The sequence below is a fragment of the Chaetodon auriga genome, chromosome 4 (assembly GCF_051107435.1).
Source record: "Chaetodon auriga isolate fChaAug3 chromosome 4, fChaAug3.hap1, whole genome shotgun sequence".
Classification (NCBI taxonomy): domain Eukaryota; kingdom Metazoa; phylum Chordata; class Actinopteri; order Chaetodontiformes; family Chaetodontidae; genus Chaetodon; species Chaetodon auriga.
Window position 1 is genome coordinate 427501 of NC_135077.1, and position 25859 is coordinate 453359.

The 25859-nt window shown below is 48.7% G+C and overlaps 2 protein-coding genes across 6 annotated transcripts in view; both read right to left on the bottom strand.

Annotated features, from left to right (window-relative positions):
• Nucleotides 1-12507, bottom strand: part of LOC143319549 (echinoderm microtubule-associated protein-like 6) — a 38048-nt gene extending 25541 nt beyond the window's left edge. For 3 of the 4 annotated variants that reach the window (XM_076728619.1, XM_076728618.1, XM_076728616.1), the window contains exons 1-11: nucleotides 9722-12497; nucleotides 6604-6763; nucleotides 5798-5896; nucleotides 5589-5657; nucleotides 5051-5236; nucleotides 4108-4243; nucleotides 2397-2598; nucleotides 2164-2301; nucleotides 1404-1660; nucleotides 859-1068; nucleotides 281-448 (exon numbers count right to left, since the gene is read on the bottom strand). In XM_076728619.1, coding sequence (XP_076584734.1) covers nucleotides 281-448; nucleotides 859-1068; nucleotides 1404-1660; nucleotides 2164-2301; nucleotides 2397-2598; nucleotides 4108-4243; nucleotides 5051-5236; nucleotides 5589-5657; nucleotides 5798-5896; nucleotides 6604-6763; nucleotides 9722-9918 — 1822 coding nt within the window. In that variant the 5' untranslated portion in view covers nucleotides 9919-12497. Of the gene's footprint in view, nucleotides 1-280; nucleotides 449-858; nucleotides 1069-1403; nucleotides 1661-2163; nucleotides 2302-2396; nucleotides 2599-4107; nucleotides 4244-5050; nucleotides 5237-5588; nucleotides 5658-5797; nucleotides 5897-6603; nucleotides 6764-9721 lie in introns of all 4 variants that reach the window. The other variant, XM_076728617.1, reaches the window with a different exon arrangement.
• Nucleotides 12508-13830: 1323 nt separating this feature from the next.
• LOC143320138 (spectrin beta chain, non-erythrocytic 1-like) overlaps nucleotides 13831-25859 on the bottom strand; it is a 37018-nt gene continuing 24989 nt past the window's right edge. For both annotated transcript variants that reach the window (XM_076729589.1, XM_076729590.1), the window contains 17 exons: nucleotides 25430-25693; nucleotides 24740-24964; nucleotides 23034-23123; nucleotides 22638-22916; nucleotides 21197-21327; nucleotides 20806-21010; nucleotides 19998-20372; nucleotides 19462-19706; nucleotides 19237-19375; nucleotides 18948-19032; nucleotides 17715-17911; nucleotides 17312-17418; nucleotides 17103-17151; nucleotides 16539-16750; nucleotides 16274-16447; nucleotides 15884-15926; nucleotides 13831-15746 (listed from right to left, as the gene is read on the bottom strand). In XM_076729589.1, coding sequence (XP_076585704.1) covers nucleotides 15531-15746; nucleotides 15884-15926; nucleotides 16274-16447; nucleotides 16539-16750; nucleotides 17103-17151; nucleotides 17312-17418; nucleotides 17715-17911; nucleotides 18948-19032; nucleotides 19237-19375; nucleotides 19462-19706; nucleotides 19998-20372; nucleotides 20806-21010; nucleotides 21197-21327; nucleotides 22638-22916; nucleotides 23034-23123; nucleotides 24740-24964; nucleotides 25430-25693 — 3036 coding nt within the window. In that variant the 3' untranslated portion in view covers nucleotides 13831-15530. The remainder of the gene's footprint in view (nucleotides 15747-15883; nucleotides 15927-16273; nucleotides 16448-16538; nucleotides 16751-17102; nucleotides 17152-17311; nucleotides 17419-17714; nucleotides 17912-18947; nucleotides 19033-19236; nucleotides 19376-19461; nucleotides 19707-19997; nucleotides 20373-20805; nucleotides 21011-21196; nucleotides 21328-22637; nucleotides 22917-23033; nucleotides 23124-24739; nucleotides 24965-25429; nucleotides 25694-25859) is intronic.

Below are 25859 nucleotides of genomic sequence, written 5' to 3' on the forward strand. Positions count from 1 at the left end.
ATAGGTGATCTGGATCACAATGGTGGTTTGAAAGAGTCAGAAATGGTATTTTACAGATGCTTAATTTGGGATAACAAATGATGTGGTCACAGATGTTGATTTAGGGATAACATATTGTAATTTAGTGTAAACAAACACTGCTGATTTTAGGGAGGGCTAAGCTGTGGCTGCCTCACACTGACTTGAATTGGTTCATCATGTCAGTCCAGGGCAGTATGTTGGACAGTACTGGGTCTTTGTTGTCTAGGATAAATGCTGATGGAGTATTTCTTGGTGTTACCTTGGAGGAGGGGCTCCAGGACGCCGTTCATGACGCCCTCTGGTAGGAATCTCCACTGGAAGACAGCGTGGTCAGCACCGCCTGTGCTGACGACCCACTGCAGGTCGTTGGACCAGCGAACGTTTGTCACATGGGCAGAGTGGCCAATGTACTTCTTGAATTTGGCTCCTGTTTGAGGAAGAACATGCAGAAATTACAAAAAACAGAGGAGATCATGAAGCACTTTGGTCCAACAGTGGTCAGAAACAACTCATGACTCTGGAATCACAAGGTGAGACAGAAGGATGCACGACTACAGGAGCTGGTTGGAGTTGGTGGTCAGCAGCATTTTATGGGATATGAATCCTTTATTTCTTATCAAATCTGTTCAACTTCGACTTCTGTAACCATTCAACATAAAATGGTAAAACTCAAAGAATCAAGATTGCCCCTATAGTTATTAATGCTGCATCATAAAGTACTCCCAGGAACTGAATTCAGATCCTGGTTCCTCTGTCTAAAGTCTACAAGTGGCTAAAAAGGTTTCCGGGTTCCTGAAGTGGAGGAGTTCTCTTTGTGTGAATGTTTGTCAGACCGACCTTTCTTAAGGCATGGGAACCTGAAGAGTTTGACAAGGCCTAGGTCATCTCCGGTCACCAGGACGGCGCTGCTGTAGTTGGCGTCCACAGAGTTCACGTTGGTGACGTTTGAGTATTTGGGCCAGATGCCATTAACCTCCATCCCAACAACACCTGTCCATGTCATCCAGTGGATCCCCTTTGCCTCCTCTTTAGGAACCTGCTTCCCTGCTGTAGGACACAGGAGAAAGGCCAAGAAGGTCAGGGGTATTGGGGAGATGAATAAATCCCAAGTCAAGGCAGGTAAGTCCAAACTCAACTCTCTAGATGTGTAACTCCCAAGTCAGGTCCCAAGTCTTCATAGGTACAGTAAGCCCTGAGTCAAGTCCCCAGTTCAAACAGGGTAAGTCCCAAGTGAAGACCCCAGTCTAGATAGAGGAGTCTTAGTTCAGGTCTCCGGTCCAGACAGGTGAGTCCCAAAGTGGTATTACAATCGCTCTGACATAATAATATCAAAGCTAACAGTTTGAGTTTCAGTGCATTGGAGACTCAGACTCAGACAGTACCTGGCATTCGGTAGAAGAGCCGTTCTCCGGCACCGTCATTGGTCTGCAAGAAGCGACTGTCGACCGACCAGTCCAGGTGGGTGATGAAGGATGAGGAGCGGCTGCACTCACCCACCTTCTTGTAACGCTGGGCCACGGCATAGATGTCCACCAGCCCGTCGTTTGATCCCACCGCCAGGAAGGAGCCATCTGGTGAAAACTTGAGTTCATGGATCACCTCCTTCCTGTCTTTGATGTGAACGACCTCTGTCATGTCCCTGAAGACAAAGGATTGTTACCTCAAGTTCCTCAAAAAAAGAAATCAATCAATCAATCAATCAGTCCAAGGTTTTGAACAAATTTCAGTTAATTATTTTCAATTTCAACTTTTCATGTTATTCTTCTAACCAGAGGCATTTGTTGTGCGTACACCAAAGTACAGGTCTCAGACTATGGCAACTGCGCATCTGGCTGTACCAGCAGGCTCAGTCCTGGGTCCTCTTTCATTTTAATATTAACAAGATTCCATTATACCAATCCAAAATAAAACTGTTGTTTTTTTGGACTGATAAAAATTAGCATTAGCTGCCGCACCTGAACAACCTACTGCTCTGTTGTCCCTCTATTCCTAATTTTAAAGTTGGACAAAGGCCAGAACTGCTTGTCAGCACCTGTAATGGTTAACGCTTACAGGCCTCTCCTCATTTCAAGTAACAACAAACATCACAGTAAGAAGTTGGATGAATGAACCAGTTCACAAGCAACAGCACCCTGAGGTCACCTGACACGCAGCACGGTGAAGGATCCGTCCTTCATGCCCAGAGCAAGTTGAGACCCATCGTTGTTGAAGGAAACACTGCGGACAGATTCCTCCATGTTACAGCGAGCCAGCAGAGTGTGGTCAGGAAGACTCCACAGCCTGAGAGAGACAGACAGACAGACAAACAGACAGGTGAGGGGTGAAGTCAGCTGATCAGCAGAGGTGGTGTGGCGGAGCCGGTGTGTCAGACTGACCTGACGGAGCGGTCGTCACTCCCGGTGACGGCAACTGGCTGTTTGGGGTGCAGATCGAGCGCCCACAGCTCGCCCTCACTGTGACCTTGCATCAACAGAACCGGTTTGTCTCGGTCTCGGACCATGACCTCGAAGATCTCACTGTCCTGCGTCCCCGCCAGGATCCGGTCAGCCTTCCAGCAAACGCTGCGGATCGACAGACCTGGAACAGAAAACACAGCTAACGTTCCAGCTCTGACTTTCACTCATTTCACACATGAAGTCAAATATTTTCTTGTCCATCCAACATCAGCTCCCTCATCAGGAAAGCACAGCAGAGGATGTTCTTCCTACGGCAGCTGAAGAAATTCAGCCTGCCAAAGACAATGATGGTGCACTTCTACACAGCCATCATCGAGTCCATCCTCACCTCCTCCATCACTGTCTGGTACGCTGCTGCCACCGCCAAGGACAAGGGCAGACTGCAGCGTGTCATTAGGTCTGCAGAGAAGGTGATTGGCTGCAATCTCCCATCTCTTCAGGACCTGTACGCCTCCAGGACCCTGAGGCGTGCAGGAAAGATTGTGGCTGATCCCTCTCACCCCGGACACAAACTCTTCAGACGCTCCCCTCTGGCAGGAGGCTGCGGTCCATCAGGACCAAAACCTCACGTCACAAGAACAGTTTTTTCCCGTCTGCTGTCAGCCTGATCAACAAGGCCCCGAACCCCCCCGACACTCTTCACACTCCACCTCCACCTCCACCTCTACCTCTACCTCCACCTTCACCTCCACCTCTCACACTGACACTGACATAACTCTGCGTTACATTAACGCTCAGCTCGGATTTCCTTGTTTACTGTATCACTGCCAGCTGTACTGCTCTTTATATTCTGAAAAAAAAAAAAAAAAACAGACTCTGTATGTATATTTATACTGTTATATTTTTTACTTTTTAATAGCTTATTTTTAGAACATGTGTCACCAAAACAAATTCCTGGTATGTGTAAAATTGTACTTGGCGATAAAGTTTTTTCTGATTGTGATTCTGATTCCAGCAGATTAAATGTGACACCATCAGCGTGTTGACTGGACTGAACACATCTTCAGGCTTTGATGCGGTCGTTCTACATTCAATACACCTGTGTGCCACTGACGAGCATCATTCATTAATCTGCTGATTATTTTCACACTTTTTCTTGATTTACTGATCAATTCTTTGGTCTATAAAAGGTCAATAATTATTAAAAAATACATATTCCAGCTGCCCGGAGCTCAAGGCGACGTCTTCACCTGTCTTCAGCCAACACTCCAAAATCCAAAGAGTTTCAGTTAACGTGGAAAAGATGAAGAAGCCCTGCAGACCTGAGAAGCTGGGATGACTGCAGATTTGCCTTTTTTTACTTAAAAAATGACTCTGAATGAACAATAAATGAGTCATACAGCTGCAGAGTAATTGTCTGTTAGTAGACGAACACGTTAATCTGAGATACTCTGGGAAATCTGGGATTTTTTAATGTTCGCTGACTGACCCTTAAACAAACTTTTTGTTTTGATGAAATCTGACAGAAGGCTGACTGTCAAAAAATGTCTTTATTTACGTGAATACAGTCCAGGTCTCTAGTCCAGCACACCTCAGTTCCTGGCCCATAATCCCAGACAGTGCTTTGTACAACAGTCCTGATTGGTGACTCAGACACTCCGATGTTCACTCTCCACCTCTGAAAACAGACCTTTGTATCCCTGCTCGGCCTCCTTCAGGTCGATCTTGGTGATGGGTTTGAAGTCGACGTCCCACAGTCGGATGCAGCCGTCTCGTCCCCCCGTGGCGAATCCTTCCTCACAGGAGTGCATGCTGAAGATCCCCGCCTGAAAAACATGCCGCATGAAAGTAAAAGGACAAAATGACACTTCATCAGTCAAGGAGCTCCAGAGCCTCCAGAGCCCTCAGAGCCTCCAGAGCCCCCAGAGCCCCCAGAGCCTCCAGAGCCCCCAGAGCCTGCAGAGCCTCCAGAGCCCTCAGAGCCCCCAGAGCCTCCAGAGCCCCCAGAGCCTCCAGAGCCCTCAGAGCCCCCAGAGCCCCCAGAGCCTCCAGAGCCTCCAGAGCCCTCAGAGCCTCCAGAGCCCTCAGAGCCCCCAGAGCCTCCAGAGCCTCCAGAGCCCTCAGAGCCCTCAGAGCCCCCAGAGCCCTCAGAGCCTCCAGAGCCTCCAGAGCCCTCAGAGCCCCCAGAGCCTCCAGAGCCCCCAGAGCCTCCAGAGCCTCCAGAGCCCTCAGAGCCTCCAGAGCCTCCAGAGCCTCCAGAGCCCCCAGAGCCTCCAGAGCCCTCAGAGCCCTCAGAGCCTCCAGAGCCCTCAGAGCCTCCAGAGCCTCCAGAGCCCTCAGAGCCTCCAGAGCCTCCAGAGCCCTCAGAGCCCTCAGAGCCTCCAGAGCCTCCAGAGCCTCCAGAGCCCTCAGAGCCCTCAGAGCCTCCAGAGCCCTCAGAGCCTCCAGAGCCTCCAGAGCCCCCTGTCTGCTTACTGCGGTACTGAAGCTTCCCCCTGAAAATAACTCTGTGTGTGTGTGTCTGTATCTCTGAGTGTGTGTGTGTGTGTGTGTGTGTATATATATCTCAGTGTGTGTCTCTCTGTCTCTCTCTCTCTGTGTCTCTGTGTATGTGTGTGTGTGTGTGTGTGTACCCCGTGCGCGGCCTGCACTGTCCTGATCAGGGTGAGTCCTCTCCACACGTAGACGTCTCCGTTCAGGGCTCCGGAGTAGGTCAGCTCGTCTTTGGCTGCAGAGACGCACAGGATGGTCTGCAGGTCCCCCGTCTTCCCGAACACGCCCCTCTTCGGCGTCAGAGCGTTTCCACACAGAGTCCAGAACTACGGACAGACCAGCATCGTCATCTTCACCACGCGCACATCATACTCAGCGGTACACGTGCTCCAGTACTGGACGTTTTGAGGTACTTGTACTGTCTTAGAATATTTCCACTTTATGCTACTTTATATTTGTACTGCACACCTGAGAGGAAAATGTTGTAAAAGTTCATACAAAAGCAGCTGAAAATACTGATCGACTAATCGATCAGCGGACACAGGGGACACTTTACTGCAGTACTCTGAACACTTGAAGTACATTCTCCTGATTATACTGACATACTTCCACTGCGGTAACCTGTGACAGAGTATTTTACAGTGTGGTATTTGTACTTTTCCCTCGTGTCAAACTCACCTTGATGTGTTTGACTCCACAGCTGACCAGACGGCTGGACTGGAACGGGTCCCAGGCCACGTCAAAGACCTGCAGGACAGCAAGTATACAAGTCAGCTTTGTTTCCATAGAGAGGACATGAGGGTGGAACACTGCAGGACGTCAGCTTTCAGAGTGTTTCAGGTACAAACACCTGAACAGAATCAGTGTGAATGAGTGAACAGTCGTACTCTGTCTGAGTGTCCGGTTGCCGTGGCGAGGACCCGTCCCCTCCTCCAGTCCCAAACACACAGCGTGTTCTTGGCGTCCAGACCGACGGACACCAGGCGCTACGACAGAAAGGACAGAAACAGATAGAACCCTTTAGGTTCAGCACGTAGCCCCGCCCCCTCTGACACGTAAACCACAGGATTGGACGATACGAGCCGTCACTCATAAACTGACTGACGGCTCACACTCGTGTTCAGTCAGTGTGTGTGTGTGTGTGTTCAGTCAGTGTGTGTGTGTGTTCAGTCAGTGTGTGTGTGTGTGTTCAGTCAGTGTGTGTGTGTGTGTGTGTTCAATCAGTGTGTGTGTGTGTGTGTGTGTGTGTGTGTGTGTGTGTGTGTGTGTGTTCAGTCAGTGTGTGTGTGTGTTCAGTCAGTGTGTGTGTGTGTGTGTGTGTGTGTGTTCAGTTATAAGTGGAACAAAGCAGAGTTTTACATGTTGGAGTGCCTCAAGGCAACATCCTGAACCACAGTCTGTGGTCAGAGTCTGTAACGGAACATGAACATGTATGAACACATGAACATGTATGAACACATGAACATGTATGAACACATGAACATGCATGAACATGTATGAACACATGAACATGCATGAACACATGAACATGCATGAACATGTATGAACACATGAACATGTATGAACACATGAACATGCATGAACACATGAACATGTATGGAGACTTGCAGTGTTGCAGACACTGTGGAGGTCTGACTCCATCAGGTCTTTGGAAGCACTTAAGCGTTCACCTTTGAGAGGGGCGTGGTCTCACCTGTCCATCGGAGTCAAAGCCCAGACAGGCCACCCCATGTGTGTGGACGTCCCTCAGGATGGAGACGGTCTGCATGGCGTAGGTGTCCCAGATACAGATGAATGGGTCTTTTCCCACCTGACCCGTCGCCACCTGGATCTTATCTGGATGGATCGCCAGACTGGGGGGGGGCAGAGAGGGGGGGGAGCGAGAGAGAGAGAGAGAGAGAGAGAGAGAGAGAGAGGGGACACGTGAGGACTGACCTGGTGAATCCTCATCAGATCAGACTTCTCGTTCACTTTCTGTTCATTTTCCTTTTGTTTATTATGAATAAATGAATTCACAGACAATAAAAAAGACAAAATACAATAAAATCATGTGCTTCTCAGCTCTGTCTCTGACTGGGATCACACCAGTTTAAACTGGACCATTCAGAGATCTTCACACACACACTGTCACATGTCGCCCCCTACAGACGGCAGAGGCCACGCACACACAACGTCCTGTGTGTCCTCACGGGCTGAAGTCGGACACGTCCAGAGGACGTCCCGCTCCTCTGCTGAGCTCATCACGACTTCAACTTCCTGTCAAACTCTGAGCTCGTCAGGCAGCGTGACCTCACCAGAGCCGCGCTGCGATTGGCTGACAAAGCGTTTCTGCGTCTGGACGAGACGAACTGCCTGCAGGCTCGCTGCTTCGTGAAAGACTGAGCAGAGACAACGTGTCTTTAGCCTCATCAAACGTCCTGTCCACAGGAAGCATGACGTTACCATGGAGACAGTGAGCCTGCTGTTTGAACTGTCTCCATGACACTGTCCTGGATCAGCTGATGATGAGGATGATGAGGATGATGAAGTTGAAAAAAAAATGATGATGACAAAAAAAAAACACCTGCACCAACACTACTCATCAGCTGGTGTCTGTTAGCCAATGACTGTGAAGTGTGAAGCGAGTGAGGCTTCAGTGTTCATTCGCTCACCTGAACAACAGGAGGCCGTGAACGCTGCGCCTTGATGAAGAGGAGACGGAGCTGAACTCAGCTGTCTGTGCTGTGTTCAGGGACACTTCGACATCTCAACACTACCACCACCAGCACCACCAGCACCACCAGCACCACCAACACCACCAACACCAACACCAACACCTCCACCTCCACCTCCAGCACCAGCACCAGCACCAGCACCACCAGCACTACCAACACCTCCACCTCCACCACCAGCACCAGCACCAGCACCACCAGCACCACCAACACCTCCACCTCCACCTCCACCTCCACCTCCACCACCAGCACCAGCACCAGCACCACCAGCACTACCAACACCTCCACCTCCACCACCAGCACCAGCACCAGCACCAGCACCACCAGCACCACCAACACCTCCACCTCCACCTCCACCTCCACCTCCACCACCAGCACCAGCACCAGCACCAGCACTACCAACACCTCCACCTCCACCACCAGCACCACCAACACCTCCACCACCAGCACCACCTCCACCACCACCTGCAAAACCTCCACCATGGTTGCTGAGACGCTGCAGCTGGTGAACGTTTGCTGTTTTCTCTTCAAACAACTCAGCTGATTATTTAATTTTCAAAGATAAGATAAGATAAGATAAGATAAGATAAGATAAGATAAGATAAGACTTAAAGAACAAAAATCAACTATGTATATGTACATTATGTACAGATCATAAAAATACTACTGCCCAAAAAATACTACTGCTAACATTCTTCTGAGAAAAACATGACCAGTGTAACATGTTGAACTGCACTTCTACTGAATACTGCTGTATCAAAAGAACTGAACAAGTATTTGTACATGTGCAGTTTATAAAAATACTGTTACCAACATGGATAATAAACACAATGTTCGTCCTATCGTACGTCCTATCGTCTGTCCTATCGTCTGTCCTATCGTTCGTCCTATTGTCCGTCCTATCGTCTGTCCTATCGTACGTCCTATCGTCTGTCCTATCGTCTGTCCTATCGTCTGTCTTATCGTTCGTCCTATCGTTCGTCCTATCGTCCGTCCTATCATTCGTCCTATCGTCCGTCCTATTGTTCGTCCTATCGTCCGTCCTATCGTTCGTCCTATCGTCTGTCCTATCGTTCGTCCTATCGTCCGTCCTATCGTTCGTCCTATCGTCTGTCCTATCATACGTCCTATCGTCTGTCCTATCGTTCGTCCTATCGTCCGTCCTATCGTCTGTCCTATCGTTCGTCCTATCGTCTGTCCTATCGTACGTCCTATCGTCTGTCCTATCGTCTGTCTTATCGTTCGTCCTATCGTTCGTCCTATCGTCTGTCCTATTGTTCGTCCTATCGTCCGTCCTATCGTCCGTCCTATCGTTCGTCCTATCGTCTGTCCTATCGTTCGTCCTATCGTCCGTCCTATCGTCTGTCCTATCGTCTGTCTTATCGTTCGTCCTATCGTTCGTCCTATCGTCTGTCCTATCATTCGTCCTATCGTCCGTCCTATCGTTCGTCCTATCGTCTGTCCTATCGTTCGTCCTATCGTCTGTCCTACTGTACTGAAGAGAAGACAAACTGTATGTTTATGGACTGATGAGCTGATGCTGGAGTCAAACAGTGTGAGACCATCTGCTGCTGTCCAACTGGTCTCTGTGTGGACGTCTCTGACTGAACCGGGTCACACAGAGACCTGCAGGTGAGCCTGCAGCAACATCTGCAGCATCTGCCACACCGAGTGTGTGTGTGTGTGTGTGTGTGCTCATCAGTTGTTTCCATGGAAACCTGCTCTCCTGCTCATCAATCAACCAGCTGATGAGAAACAATTAGATTCAGATTTCTATCAACTAGGTACAAACTGTCTGTATTTACTGTGTATTTACTGCATATTTACTGTGTATTTACTCTCTGTATTTACCGTATATTTACTGTGTATTTTGTGTGTATTTGACTTCTCATTGAAGAACCAGATTGTTTATAGAAGTTGTTCATCTTGTGTTCTGTTGAGTCAACCAGCTGCTGTGATTTGTCTTATCTTATCTTATCTTATCTTATCTCCTGCCACATTAGCGTGACGAGCAGACAACAGCGGTTCCTTCTACCTTTTCTGAGCTGAGAACATGATTGGCTGTTTGTTTGATCGACATGACTTCCTGCAGCTCCTTACCTGATGATGTCATCGTTGTGTCCCAGGTAGAACTTCTGGGTGTGTTCTCGGGTGTTGTAGACCACGCCTACCCCAGCCACAAAGTACACCACCTCTTTTCCCGCGGTGTAGTACAGGTTATTGCGACACTGGTGACCTCTGTATCCGTGGATCCACTCCAGCCTGAGCTGGCAGCGCGGCGCCGTCTTGTCCGACATGCTGGCTTAAAACGTTAAAGATCCACCGAGAAAAAAAAGAACGTCTTCTTGGTTAAACCAGGAAGTTCAGCGAGCTCTGAACAGGTTCGTCCCGTGCGACGGTGATGTAGCATCTGCTACGAAAAATCTCTTCTGTACGGACACAAAAACAGTCGTGTCTGTGTCCATCCAAAGCTGCCGCGTCCTAACGCTGACGGTAGCTGTCGGCCATCATGGCAGTCTTCCAGCCTGATGGCAGCTAACCAACGTTAGCAAAAACTCAGCAGGAGTTTGTTTTGAGCTGATGACACTGCAGCGAGTCATCGACACAGAGTTTAAAATTGTACTTTTTGTGTTTCACGATTGAAACGGCTGAACACGCTGATATCAGCGCTACATCGCTACTAGCAGAGCGCTCCGTCCTTCAGTCTGAACACTTCAGCGGCCTCTGGGTGCTGATGGAAGGTCAGACTGTCCCTTTAATTCTGCAGGCTTGACCTTGAAAGAGGACGCCGAGTGTTTGGAGACGACAGGTCAAATTTCATGATCAGCGTACGTACAGAAAGTCAAATCCTTGTTTAAAACAATTAACTGCTGATTAAAATATTCTAGCCGCAAACCGTCCAAACATACAGCTGTTACACGTTCACAGAAAGAAATTCGTCTTTTGACTTTGTAGTGTGAAATGAGTTGAAGTCACGAGGATTTACTGAGGTTGTCTGTGGGCTGATACTGACGGACCGCTAAAGAGCAGCAGCGGCTGATCAGGAATCAGTCAGATTTGTTTAAAGGACCCTGACGAGAAGAAGGGAAATCATACATAAAGTTCACACCGGACAATGTTTGTACAAAATAAAAGCTATTTCTTTGCCACTTCCTGCAAAGACAGCTGTGGACAGAATAAAAGCCCATCGGAGTTCCACAGCTGCGTTTTGTTTGTTTTGTGGGATTTTTTTTTTAATTATGACATTGTTCCAATTAAAATAATTTTCAGTCGAAAATGTTCTCACGATACTTTTGTAAAGTTTGATTTTGCTGCTGTTTGATTACAAATTAACATTTCTGAACATTTTCAGGCAAATTTTAGCACCTAAAATGTCTTCATTACCATAAATTAGAAAATGACCAAACAAAATAAATAGGTTCTGTGCATGTTCCAAAATGGTTTTTATAGGTTATGAAATTGTTCCTAATCTGTCAGCACAGTTTCATTCATAGTTATATTAGCATTACCTAAAATATTTATATTTTTATCAATTTAATCTCGTCATCGTCCCCTGATGAAATGTGACCAGAACAGCGCTAACAGAGGTCATTTAAATGGAACTAGAACAGCGCTAACAGAGGTCCTTTAAATGTGACCAGAACAGCGCTAACAGAGGTCCTTTAAATGGAACTAGAACAGCACTAACAGAGGTCCTTTAAATGGAACTAGAACAGCACTAACAGAGGTCCTTTAAATGGAACTAGAACAGCACTAACAGAGGTCCTTAAATAGGACCAGAACAACGCTAACAGAAGTCCTTTAAATGGAACTAGAACAGCGCTAACAGAGGTCCTTTAAATGGAACTAGAACAGCACTAACAGAGGTCCTTTAAATGGAACTAGAACAGCACTAACAGAGGTCCTTAAATAGGACCAGAACAACGCTAACAGAAGTCCTTTAAATGGAACTAGAACAGTGCTAACAGAGGTCCTTTAACTGAGACCAGAACTGCACTAACAGAGGTCCTTTAAATGGAACTTGAACAGCACTAGCTGTGACCAGAACAGCGCTAACAGAGGTCCTTTAAATGGAACTAGAACAGCACTAACAGAGGTCCTTTAAATCGAAGTAGAACAGCACTAACAGAGGTCCTTTAAATGGAACTAGAACAGCACTAACAGAGGTCCTTTAAATGGGACCAGGACCGCGATAACAGTGTTTATGGTAATCTACAGGAACATTTTTAGTGACGGAAACATTCGGTAAAAACCTTCTGTGAATTTTAATTGTCATTTTTTTTTACTAATGACCCAAACTGGGACATTCCCAGAATTTAGTTGGAAGGTTAGAAGAAATATCTGTGACTTTGTTCAAGGTTCTAATGTCTGCTGAGAAGATCACGGCAGAAGATAAATGTATAATCTGTTCGGACCACATGTCAGTGTGTGAGCAGCCGGCTGGAAGAACATCGACATGAGCTTCCAGAGGAGAAACATGAAGCTCTGATCTGCATTATTCTGACCGATGTTCCGTTAGGACCGTGGACAAAATAACCAACATTTGGGGTTAATTTCAGGTAATTCCACTAACGAAGGGTCTGAAGGCTGAAATCTCTGAAAACCCCCCCACTGATTCCTGCCGCCGTCTGTTCGCTGTTTCCAGTTGAAATCCGGAGATTACAGCACCGATTTATCACCGTCAGTCCGCATCCAAACCCGGAGAAAACCAACATCCCACCATCCGACACCGACTAAACCTGCTCCTGCGGGCCGGCGGAGAGACGCTTCACCCCGGCAGAGACCCGCAGCGGCTGCCCGGTTCAAAAAAACAGAAGGATGATGAAGAAAGTCAGAATATTAACGGGAATCCCAGGGATCACTGACAGCGTCAAAGCGGAAGAATTAACACCGCCACTTCCTCCGTGACTTTCAAAATAACTTACTGGAAGCGCATTTTTCTTAACCTTTTTAGCAAGGTAAGCAGATACAATTACACCTTTATTTAGTTTATCTTTTATTATAGTTTTCAATAGGGGTATTAATTCAAAGACACATATTTGCATTACAAGTTAATGGTATTATAGCATTTATTTTAACTGGATTTAATGGTTTTATTTTTTCAATGCCCAGCTTGGACAGATAATAAAATTACATCTAATTATATCTATTTATATCCATTAGTGTCATATATATATATATACATATATATATATATATTAGACAATTCATGTGTGTATTTAGAAGCAATTCAGCTGACTTTAAATATGACGAGCTGCTCGATTTTATTTTGAAGTCCAATGGCCCAGATTCCGGTCTCCTTCGCGCTCACCTCCGCGAGCTTCCCGCCTCCGTCAGGTCAGGTGCGGTTGTAGCGGAGATCCGCTCGAAGCGCAGCGGATTCATGAATCCCAGACTCCGCTGTCACTGTGCGCTCAGGAGCCCGCAGTGCATGATGGGAGGTGTAGTGTTTTAACGAGCGGCCTCATCTAGAGTCCCATCTGCTGCAGATTAGCTGGCTGACCGGCTGACTTGAGATCAGGTCTGAATCAGGAGCTTGAGGTACCTGCTGCAGAGATCCTCTGGCGAGCAGAGGAACCACTCTGAAGAAACCTTTCAACAGTTTTTTCAGCAGGAAGTTTCACTCTTAATGTTAAAACCAGCTCTGGCGGAACTTCCTGAGTCTGGTCAGATTTCTTTTAAACCTCCGTGGTAGTGAATGATGTCACACACCTGCTGTCTTCCTATTGGCCCACAGACCCAGCGGGACGGTGTGATGCCATGTTGGCTGCGGCATCACGGGACACTGTTATCAGCTTTGATCTGATCGCAGCGTCTCCACGGACCTCTGCTGCCTCTGCTGTGGAGAAGCTGCACATTAAGACCAACTGTCCGCCCCTCCTTCAGCCTGCTCCACGGGGGCCGAGAAGCTCCCCAAAAACGTGAAAACTCTCTCCAGAGTCAGTTTCTGGTTTGTTTGCTCTGAGCTGCCGTGGCGGACTCTGAGGAGGAGGAGGAGGAGCTGCTTCCTCTAAAGACTCACCGAAAGGCAACAAAAACACAACGATTGGTCTCTTCAGCTGATTCTCAGCATCAGATCTGTGCCAGTAGATCCTCAGAAACTGATCCTGGAACAGTTTCTGCTTCACGCTGACGCTCTGATCAGAAGACAATTAACAATAATAATCATGTTTCTAAACGTGGTTAAAGGACGATTGGACAGAAAAGTGTAAAGTTTAAAAGCTTTAATGACATCGCACATATTTGACAGAGAGAGAGAGAGAGAGAGAGAGAGAGAGAGAGCTTTAGAGTCTACAGGTGCAGTTTCATACATGAGAAAAGCCTTTATGGTCTAACTTCTGTTTAAATATTCAGCCTCAAACAGCTTCTTCTTCATTCCTATAGATGTAGTTCTGATTGTGCAGTAAGATGGCGTGAACTTCCATACATGTTCAGTACGACAGATATACAGTGACGAGAGCAACACGAGTATCAAAGAGCAGAAAATCCGAACGCAGCGCGGTGCGAAGAGCCGACGACAAGCAAGCGACCTCCGTCTGCCGAACGTGACGGACGTCTACCGGAACACGGACGCTTCCAGTGTTTATTGTACATATCGATGTTCGGTATCTGTACGAGAAGGAGCCGAACCGAAGGAGCACAAAGGAAAGGATAAAAACCCAAGAGGCTTTCGGTTTCAGGTGAGTGTTTGACGAAGCATGCAGGTGGACATTTCTACATCGTACACCTCCTCCAAGGTGATCGGCTGTTTTTAAGACGGAAAGAAAACGGCTGCACAGCGTCAGAAGACAGAAAAGCAAAAAACGAAAATCAAACAAAATGCACTATTGGTCCAATTTCTCAACGGCAGAAGAAGAATGTAGGTTGTCTTTAAGACACCTCACAAAATTGAGGAAATAACTCAGACCTGTTTGAAAAACACTCAAAAGTAGAAAAATAACAAAAAACTGCAGAAAAATTAAAGTTAAACAATCTTGAAAAAACAACAAAGAAAAACAGACGTGTGGTTCCTGCTGATGTCACCACGACAGCGCCGGAGAGAGGCGGCGCCGCCGGCTTCGGTTTAGACGCTGTGACGTAACAGCAGATCATCGTCGACGAACCGGCGAACAAATCGACAAACGACAGAGCGAGAGCGGGTCCGGTTTGAATCTAGACGCTGTGACGAAACCTTCGTTTAATGTCAGAGCGGCGGCTTCGCTGTTACATCACAACGTGTAAACCAAAATGGCTGCCAGTCTCACTCTCAGGCACAGCGTTCGTCCCGAACGTCGACAACCACACGAGAAAAAAGCGGAACAAAAAGAAAGAAAAACAAAACTGCATCGAGAACAAACACGAAAACCACCAGACGCCACACTTTGGTGAAACTTCATCAGCTTCCTGCTGCTCTCTGACCTTCTCAGCCACCGGCCTCCGTCATTGGCTCTTCAGCAGTGACATCATGAGCGATGTCTCCACCAGGTTAAAGAAGTCACTCATTTTAAATGTCTGTAAATCCTCCAAAAGCAAAAATTTGATTGAACACTTGAAGATTTAGACATCAGAGACGTTAACGTCTGAATTATTTCTCACCAAATTCAAACTGATCCGATCGGAAACTGTCACTTTGTGTTTCGGCCGTTTTTTGTCTGCAGACGTCAGGAAGTCGAGAATAACTGAAGGCGGTTTGTTGGACCGCTGGAGGTTTCGTGGCTGAAAAGCGAGTCAGACTTTACGAAGGTCGTATTGGAGCGAGGCGACGTTCAACTGTGGACTCGCGCTCTGAAACAGATTCCAGTTCTTTCACGTTCAGCCGGAGGCGGGAAATGAGAAGTTCTACGTTTAAAGAAGCTAAATACGATGTTTCCTACGTCAGAGCGCCGTCGGCATTCTGTTGACTCAGTTTCACCAAAGCCTGCTTCCTGTTCTACTGTTTCTTCTTGCTGAACAGACTGAAGCGTTTCTCCTTGTCCTTCTCCTTGTCCTTCTCTCTCTTGCCGGGACTCGACTCGGTGGCGAGCGTGACGGCGGCTGGCAGCGTCTGAGCACGCCCAGACGCCGGCGTGCCGGGGTTGCTGCCCTGCACGTCAGAGCGGTCGGCGTTGGCGTTCAGGATGGCCTGGATCCAGGTGCTCATCTCCTCCTGCAGGGGGCGACACGGGTCAGAGAGCAGCTGAGGAGGAAACCTCAAATCTCCTGACGAGTGAAAGTCTACAGACGGCAGAAACTCGACGGTTCGACTTTAATCCGAATTCACCGAGAGCACAAATCCAAACCTACCTCGTCTTTGGCTTGGAACAGGTACTCGTTTCCATCAGCGACTCTGAAACATAAGAAGAAGAAGAAGAAGAGACTAAAGTCAGGACCGATGCTGGAGGGTCAGCGACGCAGCCGAGCACCAATCAGCTCATTCAGCTTTAGGTCTGCCAGAGCGAACAGCTGATCAGCAGGTGGACCGTCTGCTTTGTGTTCACACCACAACCAACAGAACCAGAATCGAGTTCACCAGGACGTGGACTGAGACCTGTTCAGGTGGTCTCAGACTAAAGGTCCCGTCTGGTCGACCAAAGCTTACTGAGACGGGACCAGTCTGATTCCGGGCTCAGCTCAGCCTCTTTCCCACATTTAAACGTTACTCTGAATGTTGAGGAAAAAGTGAATTGTGATCACCTGAGTTTGAAGACGTGTTTCTTCTTCTTGTAGTCTGAAGCCACGTCACACGCCGCCTCCTTCAGGCTGACGGGTAACTCGTTGTGGTACGGGACTCCCTGAGCCGCCGCCTTGCTGTCTTTATAGAAACCCATCTCCTGGTTGTTGATGACACAGTACACGTTGTGCCACGATCTGCCGATCACAGAGCAGCAGGATCACGTGATGAACAGAGACATTTTCCCGAGGAGGGAGACCTCCCTGCAGCAAAGGATCTTTGCGTTACCTGTTGGACGCCTTCTTATTGTGCCCCTCCCACTCATGTTTGCGGTGCAGGAGTCCCTCGAGCTGCGAGGAAGAGTCCTGGTTCTTGGAGGGCAGCGTGGACGACTGACTGGTCTTACTCTTCCTGCCGGAGGTCGGCGAGGCGCCGGGACTCGGCTCCTTGGAGCTCCGCTCGGCTACACCGTTGACCAGATCTGCACCGTCCACTCCGTCCTGAACGGGTTGTTTCAGAGGAGAAATGAGCGAATATTTGATGGACACTGAGGACGGTTTTTATCATTTAACTTAACAGAATCAGGACGGCGGGTCAGAATCCTGTGGTTCGTTATTTGAGACGAGACTTCACGTCTCTGCTTCTCGACAGACCTGAAGTCTCTCTGAACTGATGAGTCTCAAACACGCCGACTGAAAACAAGTCCGACCTCAACCTGTTTGATTCGCATTCAAACTCACTGAGCCACAGACGGACTCATCTGACATGAGAATGAATGAATGAATGAATCCAGAGTCTACAAACAACACTGAAATCAACGCTTTTCAACGAAAGGACATGAAGAGGACTGACCCGAGGAGAGTCCTGGTCTGACGGCAGTCCGTTCTGAGCGATGACTCCACTGCAGAGACACACAAGCAGTCAGTTACTCTCACTGTTTCACCTCAAACCCACAGTTCTGTCCGTCAGAGCTGCAGTTCCTCTCTCGTCCACCAGACGCTGCTGCTGCCATCAAACTGACTGCACTGAAGTGAACGAGACAGACGCGTCTCAAGTTTCACCTCTGCTGTTGAGACTCCTCCTGCTGAATGACAGGCGGCTCTGGAGACGGAGGCTTCCTCATCCTCTCCTCCTCCTCCTGCTGCCTCCTCACCTCCAGCAGCTCCAGCTGGAAGATGGACAGACACACGGACGGCTGTGATTGGCTGGAGGGAAACATTAAACACTGCACATGTTCATCTTCCAAACCTACGAGCAACGATCTGACACGAGCCGGAGATACAGAATCGAAGAGATCGCAACATGAAAACTTCCATCACGGTCTCGACCAAACAGTCGACAAAGGCCAGAACGAACGCGGCAAAAAGAACAAAGTTCTGTCTCTACGCTGAAACTCTACTAAAAACAGACATGATCCTGGAACAGCAGTGTTCCAGCATGTGGTTTTTGTCCCCCTCTGCTCACCGTAGTCAGCCTCTCCAGAGCAGAGAAGCGCTCCTCCCAGGTGGCGGCGGACTTCTCGAAGGCCTCGTGGCGTTTGATGAGCTTCTCCACCTCGTCCACGCTCTGACCCATCTCCCTGCTGGACAGGTAGGGCTCCTGGCCCAGCAGCCAGGCCTCGGCCACACCCGCATCCCGGGAGAACTGGTGCACCTCCAGGACTGAAGGGGGACGGAGTCAGACCACCATCACTTCAACAATGAAGGCAAACTCACAACACAAGAAGAAGGAGGACGAGAAGAAGAAGAAGAAGGAGAAGAAGAAGGACGAGAAGAAGAAGAAGAAGAAGGAGAAGAAGAAGAAGGACGAGAAGAAGGAGAAGAAGAAGAAGAAGGAGAAGAAGAAGGACGAGAAGAAGAAGAAGAAGGAGAAGAAGAAGAAGAAGAAGAAGAAGAAGAAGAAGGAGAAGGAGAAGAAGAGGAAGAAGAAGAAGAAGAAGGAGAAGGAGAAGAAGAAGAAGAAGAAGGAGAAGGAGAAGAAGAGGAAGAAGTCCTTTCAGCATGTGACCGTGCAGCTCACTCCCAGCCTGCTTCTGTCTGTTTGAGACTGTTTGAAATTCCAGCTATTGTTAATTTCTTATTGATTTCTTCATCATTGATTTCTTATTGATTTGTTACTTCCTGTCAGTCTGTGCAGACGATCGTGAAGAGACGTCGTCGCCTGTTTGCTCTTTGCTGTGAACTGAACTGAACTGAGCCTGCACGCTGACCTTCAGGCTCTGCTGGAGATCCATCAGGGCCTGAAGCAGTCTGCAGACACAGAATCCAGAATCCAGAATCCAGAATCCAGAATCCAGAATCCTGAATCTGTGTTCGTGCCTCACAGCCGCCTCATTCAGCCATTCACACTCGCTCACACAATGACAGCAGCGTGGAAGCACAGATGTTAATGCCGAGCGTTCAGAGGACGTTTTAAATGAAGCGTCCTGTGAGCGACCGCCGTCATCTGTCCCGACGAGTCCATGTGACTCAACCACCTGCAGCGTTTCCTGATTGGTCAGAGCGGTTTGACAGGAAGCTCAGTCAGCTTCATTAAAGGGCGACGAGAGCCCGAGGAGCCTTCATCAGCGCTGACTCAGTCCAGTCATCTGTCAGTCTGCAGGGAGGCAGCTCTGATCACGCTGCCGCGACCTCTGACCTCTGACCCTGTCTGAGTTTCATGCAGCACGGCACAGCAGAGGATGTGTGTGAATCTTACTGAGTCGTAGCCACTCCCATCGATCCTCCCACTTGTCAATCATCTCTTTCCTCTTGTCGGTGAGCTGCAGCAGCTTCTCTTTGATCTGCTCACAGACACAAACAGTCAGTCAGTGGAAACCTGGACTCTCACAGTGGATTTGATGGGTTTCTGTGGTATCAGGGCCACAGACGCTGCTCTGCTTCCTCCAGCTGTCCCGGTATACCACAACATTTTTTCATTTTCATAAAATATTCTGACTTCACTCTTGAACCCTCAGGTGTGGCCCTGACGCCTCCCTGATGCTCACCTCCTCGGACGCGTAGTGTTTTCTGGCCAGCAGGGCTTTGCCCAGCTCGATGCAGGCGGTGAAGCTGTCGTTTCGGGCGTCGATCTCGGCCTTGATGCCTTGATGGTTGTTCATCAGCAGCTCCACTGACGACACGTCTCTGAGCACACGAGGAGACACACGTTTATCACAGCTGCTACGGGATGAAACGCTGACGTCCGGCAGACGGCGGCACATTCTGCGTACCTGGGGTTCTCCTGGGCCTCGATGAGCCGGATCACGTCCTCCATCCACAGCATCAGGTCTCGGACCATGCTGAAAAACCGGAACTTGTCTCCGGTGTCGAGGAGGCGGGCCCTGCGTCCGTCACAGGCCTCCAGCAGACTCCTCCAGGCCTCCAGCACTTCGCTCTCCCTCCGCTGGATGTCGTCGGCTTTGTCTCCGGCGTATGCCGACTGGAGGCGCACCGCGTCCTCCTGCAGCTGCCTCACCTGCGGAGCAAAGGTCAAAGGTTGTTCACTGTTCACTGTGTGGAACCAATGGGATCATTTTACAGTGCATTGTTTATACGAGCTAATGTGAGGTCAGCAGGTTTAGGACAGGAAAAGACTTCATGCTGACGGTTCAACTGAAATCATTTTATTCCAAATTTTCATGGTCGTAGATGACCAGGACTGAACTGCAGGTAAGTTTCAGCACACCTTTATCTGCAAACCTCATATAACCCAGTATGTCCCCATTAACCCAGTGTGTCCCCATAAAGCAGGTTCGGTGTGACTGACCTGTGTTCCCAAAGCCTGGATGTCATGTTCGAAGGTGGTGTGCATCCTCTGCAGCGTCTCCACCGTGTTCTGGTCGCGGCCGACCTCCTCCGGCAGCTTCTTCTGCTTGTCCAGGATGCGTCCCAGGATCTCCTTGGCGTCATGGTAGAACTTGTGAAGCTCGAAGGAGGCGGCGAGGATCTGCGTCCGGGTGTCGATGAGCTCCAGCAGGTCTGCCCAGGCCTCGTTCAGCCCGTCCTTCCACTCCGCCACAGTCGCGGCGTCACCGTGACCAGTGTTGATCAGCTCGTCTGCCAGCCGGTTGACGGTGTCCACGCGCTCCTGACCGATGTTCCCAGTGTCTCGAGCAAACTCCCGGAAACGTTCTTGCAACATCTGAGTGCAGAGCGACAGGTCAGAGGTCAGGTGTTAAATACAATAATACGTTAAGTTGTAGTACTTGCTGTTATCATGCTAGTATGACTACCACCCCTCTGAGTCTGAGACAGTGGTAATATTATGGCATCATTATTCAGGTGGAGCAGTTCAGTGATTGGCTGAGTCCATTACAGGTTGTTAGGCTGATGATGGCTGATTGGACAGTTGGAACATATCGCCCCACCCTAATCAGTGTAGTCCTAACAGTAGTAACATCTGTGAGACACGTCCAGGTAGCAGAAGAAGTATGTCGTATTAGCATCAGTATGTGTAGCAGTGCCAACGTAACCTACAGCGATGTGTTTGTACAGGTCATGTGAGTCGGCGGCGGCCTCCCTGTCAGTCAGCAGTAGTAGCAACAGTAACAGTAGCAGTACTTGCAGTAACGTACAGTAACATGTTCGTAGTCCTGTCCCAGCTCGTGCGACCCGGCGACCACCTCCCGCTCAGCGATCCACTGCTCGAGGTCGTCCACCTCCCGGTTCAGCTGGAACAGGTGGAGCCTCTCCTCCAGTTTTCCCCGCCTCTCCTCCGACAGGTCCTTCAAACCGGCGTAAAGCTTATCCACCTGAGACTGCCGCATGCTGATACGCTCACTGACACACACACACACACACACACATTCCTGTTACTATGACAATGACAGAAGCTGGACTGGACTGGCTTGGTGCAGGTGTAAGGGAGGTCCACAGTTCAGTTCCTGAGGGTCACCACTCCATCCAGCAACATAAATGACGGTGAGTACAATTCAAATGACAGAAGAAACGAAGACACATGTGCACCTCTCAGGGTGTCCGTCAGCCACCAGTCCTCTGCTGGTCTTGGACAGCTGGTGGACGGTCTCAGCGTAGTCCTCCACCGCCTGCTCCACAATCTGATGCTTCTTCTGCATGGTGACGGCGCTCGGCTCATCCTGATCAAAACAGGCAGAACAGTTTATGGCGGTCTGATAAAAAGTAGGAACATTGTGTAAATTACCATTAATAAAAATCACATCGAATGCTGCACGAGTCCTTCACTGTCCACCACCGTCCTCCCCTGTCCTTCACTGTCCACCCCTGTCCTCCACTGTCCTTCACCGTCCACCCCTGTCCTCCACTGTCCTTCACCGTCCACCCCTGTCCTTCACTGTCCACCACCGTCCTCCACTGTCCTTCACTGTCCACCACCGTCCTTCACTGTCCTTCACTGTCCACCACCGTCCTCCACTGTCCTTCACTGTCCACCACTGTCCTTCACTGTCCACCCCTGTCCTTCACTGTCCTTCACTGTCCACCCCCGTCCTCCACTGCCCTTCACCGTCCTTCACTGTCCACCACCGTCCTCCACTGTCCTTCACTGTCCACCCCTGTCCTTCACTGTCCACCCCTGTCCTTCACTGTCCTTCACTGTCCACCCCTGTCCTTCACTGTCCACCACCGTCCTCCACTGTCCTTCACTGTCCACCCCTGTCCTTCACTGTCCACCACTGTCCTTCATTGTCCACCCCTGTCCTTCACTGCCCTTCACTGTCCACCCCTGTCCTTCACTGTCCACCACTGTCCTTCATTGTCCACCCCTGTCCTTCACTGTCCACCACCGTCCTTCACTGCCCTTCACTGTCCACCACCGTCCTTCACTGCCCTTCACTGTCCTTCACTGTCCACCCCTGTCCTTCACTGTCCTTCACTGTCCACCCCTGTCCTTCACTGTCCACCACCGTCCTTCACTGCCCTTCACTGTCCACCCCTGTCCTTCACTGTCCACCACCGTCCTTCACTGCCCTTCACTGTCCACCACTGTACTTCACTGCCCTTCACTGCCCTTCACTGCCTTAGCTGATGATTTGACTTTTGACTGAAGTTGAACCAAATTTTTAGGGAAAAAAATGCAGCAAAAACATTATAGATTAAATTTTAACTTTTTTTCAGCCCTGAAGTGTATATGCACGCTGCAGGACCAATCAGAGGGTCAGGACTGTAGCCTATCCTGTATCCCGCTCAATCTGTGGCTCTTATGAAGGGGGCTTTTTCCATGTCTGTACTCAGGGGCCAAGAGTGACACTGAAATAATGAATGCAGCAGATCCTTTGACGTTACCTGATGCTCAGTGGTTCATACAGCTTTAAATATGAAAAACAGCAGGTGTTCCTGATGTGACCATCAGTGAGAATATGAAGACATTGTTTCAGGTAGAGAATAGAAAGTGTCCTCAGCAGAGTGGTCAGAGTTTGATTCAACCCACCTTAGCCTTCTCCTCTGACATCATGTAGAGCTCCTGCTCGCTCATCCAGGCTTCGGCCTCGGCAGCATCGAAGTAGTACTGCTGGGCTTTGTGAGCCTCCTCCAGCCGGCTGTGGCGTCGCTCCGCCTCCTCCATCAGCTGCCCCCACAGCTCCCGCAGGTCAGCCAGTCGCTGCCGGATGACATCTGCGCTGGAGGACTCGTCCTTCAGGAGGGTCTTGCTGCGCTCCAGGATGTCGTCGATGCGAGGCTGATGACCCTGAATCTCCTTCTGCAGAGTCTGAGGAGGAAGAGGACAAGCATCCACCGAACAGACCGATCAGACCCAAAACCTTCAACTGGACTCCCATCCTTTATTCCTCTGGTACCTGAGATCTGACAGCTGACGTTCTCTCACCTGGTTCTTCTTGATGAGCAGCTGGACGGTCTGCAGGTTGTGTCCGTGGTCGGTGGATGTGGCCACAGCCATTCTCTCCTGAACCCACAGCTGGAGACAAAACAGCAGAAACACACTGTGAAACCGAGTCTGAACAACCACAGACTTCTGTGAACAACACAAGTCTCCTGATGGAGGCGCTATAGATCAATCCCGTCTGATTAATGTTGCCTCCGTCACTGCAGTGACGCAGTCAAACACTGTGAAGGACAGATTTTTGTTTGAGCCTATGATCAGCAGCTGTAACCTTGCGTCTGATAGTGATGGAGGACAGAAGTACTGTCTTTGTCCTGGGTTCAGTGACGACCCTCAAAACTCAAAACCATCAAAGTCCATCAGAAATCAGAAGGTGAGACTTAAAGACCTGGACTATGTTTGTTTGTAAGATTCAAAGCTGAACAAACTTAATCATTAATGTACTGATGTCTGAAAATGTCTTTTTTTATCCTCAAACCACAAAAACGACGAGCAAGAAAACATGCTGGAAATAAAGCACAGAAGAAGAAAAACACATTGATTCTCTGGATCAGTTCTAGTCTCTGGATCAGTTTTAGTCTTGGTATCAGTTTTAGTCTCTGGATCAGTTTTAGTCTTGGTGTGCAAACTTCCCTGCTCTGCCGAGTTTGGGGCGTCACCGTCGCAACACCGAACGTCACCGGAAAGACCCGAGTAGTCCCGAAGGACGACCGACAAGTTACGTGTAGCGTGTTGCGCACGTCTTGTTCAGGAGAGACAGCGCTAAACAACCGGGTTGTGGCCATCCCTTTCGTTATTTGCTGTTGTGCGTGAGTACAAAGTATGTTTGCATTTGTTGTTATTATGTGTTGTAATGCGCCACCATACCTGATGCATGTTCTTGCTCACGGACTTTTTTCTAAGTGACGTATGTCGCTACGGGCCGGTAATGCGTCCGTCTTTATCCATGTGTGTGTTTTAACCGTGTGGGTCTGTTGTGGTTGAGTGTTTCATGCATGGATGATTGCAATATCTGACGATATGTATGTTACGTTGTGTGTAATGACGCAGCCTGAAGCGCCCCCCGTGCGGCCATTAAGAAGTATTAATAGACCAAAGTTGTTGTTTTACTGCGTTCTTTGTGTGCTATCATTCGTGTGTTTATCTTACAGACATGTTAATAGCTGTATTGTGTATTTATTCCATACTTCAGGAAACCACAACATAAAGCAATACAAGCATCCTGCACCTTGTTCATGTGTGGACCAAATAAAGAAGAAGAACAAAACTCTCTGGACTAGCTGCAGTTTTTCTGACTGAAAACTAAGGCCAGACTGTGTACGCCAGCATCCAACATACATTTCACACTTGGTATCAGTTTTAGTCTCTGGATCAGTTTTAGTCTTGGTATCAGTTTTAGTCTCTGGATCAGTTTTAGTCTTGGTATCAGTTTTAGTCTAAGGGTCAGTTTTAGTCTCTGGATCAGTTTTAGTCTTGGTATCAGTTTTAGTCTAAGGGTCAGTTTTAGTCTCTGGATCAGTTTCAGTCTCTGGATCAGATTTAGTCTTGGTATCAGTTTTAGTCTAAGGTTCAGTTTTAGTCTCTGGATCAGTTTCAGTCTCTGGATCAGATTTAGTCTTGGTATCAGTTTTAGTCTAAGGGTCAGTTTTAGTCTTGGGATCAGTTTTACTCTTGGGATCACTTTTACGTACGATCTCGTCCTCGATGTCGCGGTTGAACTGGTGAACTTCTCTGGACGCCACCAGGAAGTTCCTGCGGCGTCGCAGCGGCTCCAGCAGCTCCTGGAACTTCGTTTCCACCAGTTGCCTCCGTCCGTCCACCTCGTCGGTGTCCTTCACCTCCTGACCGAGCGCCTTCACCTGGCTCTGCAGCTCCACCACCTCCCGCTGACGCACCTCCACCTGGTTCTCCAGCATCTGTGGCCGAGAAGTCAGACTCATGCTAGTGCTACTGAACTACTGATACTACTGCTAGTACAGCGGACGTAGTCAGATCGAGGCTTACATCACAGCTGCTGCTACTACTACTACTGCTTATTACTACTGCAGGTACTGCTACCACCCTTTCTGATAATAGTGCTTATACTACAACAAACACTACTACTGTACTAGTACAGGTGCATTTAGAGTGCTGTATCCTGTATTATTAACTGAGTATAAAAATACTCCATTACAGTAAAAGTCCTGATTTTAAAATGTGACCAAAAAAGTACAGAAGTATCAACAGTTAACGGGACTCTGAGGCATTACAGCAGTATTTTATACTGTACTTGATACACAGTTTTTGTAATATTTTAACATAAACATAGTGCAGTAGAAGACTAAAGCAGAGTAAATGGAAATACTGCTAGTGCTACAACTGCAGTACTACTGTCTTTGTACCTGCTGTTTCTTGAGCAGGATGTTGACGGAGGTCAGGTCTTTGCCATAGTCGTCAGATTGGATCTGACCCTCCAGGCTTCCCATCCATTTGTCGAGGTCGGCGCAGCTCTGAGTGAAAAGCTCGGCCTTGTTGGCATCGAACAGACACTGAGCCTTTATCTGCGTGGTGGACTCTAACTCCTCCCACATGGCGTGGAGCGCCGACAGCTTCTCCTTCACCACTGCCTCCGTCTCCGGCTTCTCCGACACCAGCAGCATGCCATCCTGCGGTCCAGAATATGTGACATACATGCATTTAAACCTGACGTGATCAATATATTTTACATCACCTGCGAATCAACTGACGTGTGTTAATGTGCTGTTTCCATTCATTTCTCCTTGACGCTAACACTTGGTAGTGATTTAAAGAGTGTTCTGGTGATTTAACAGA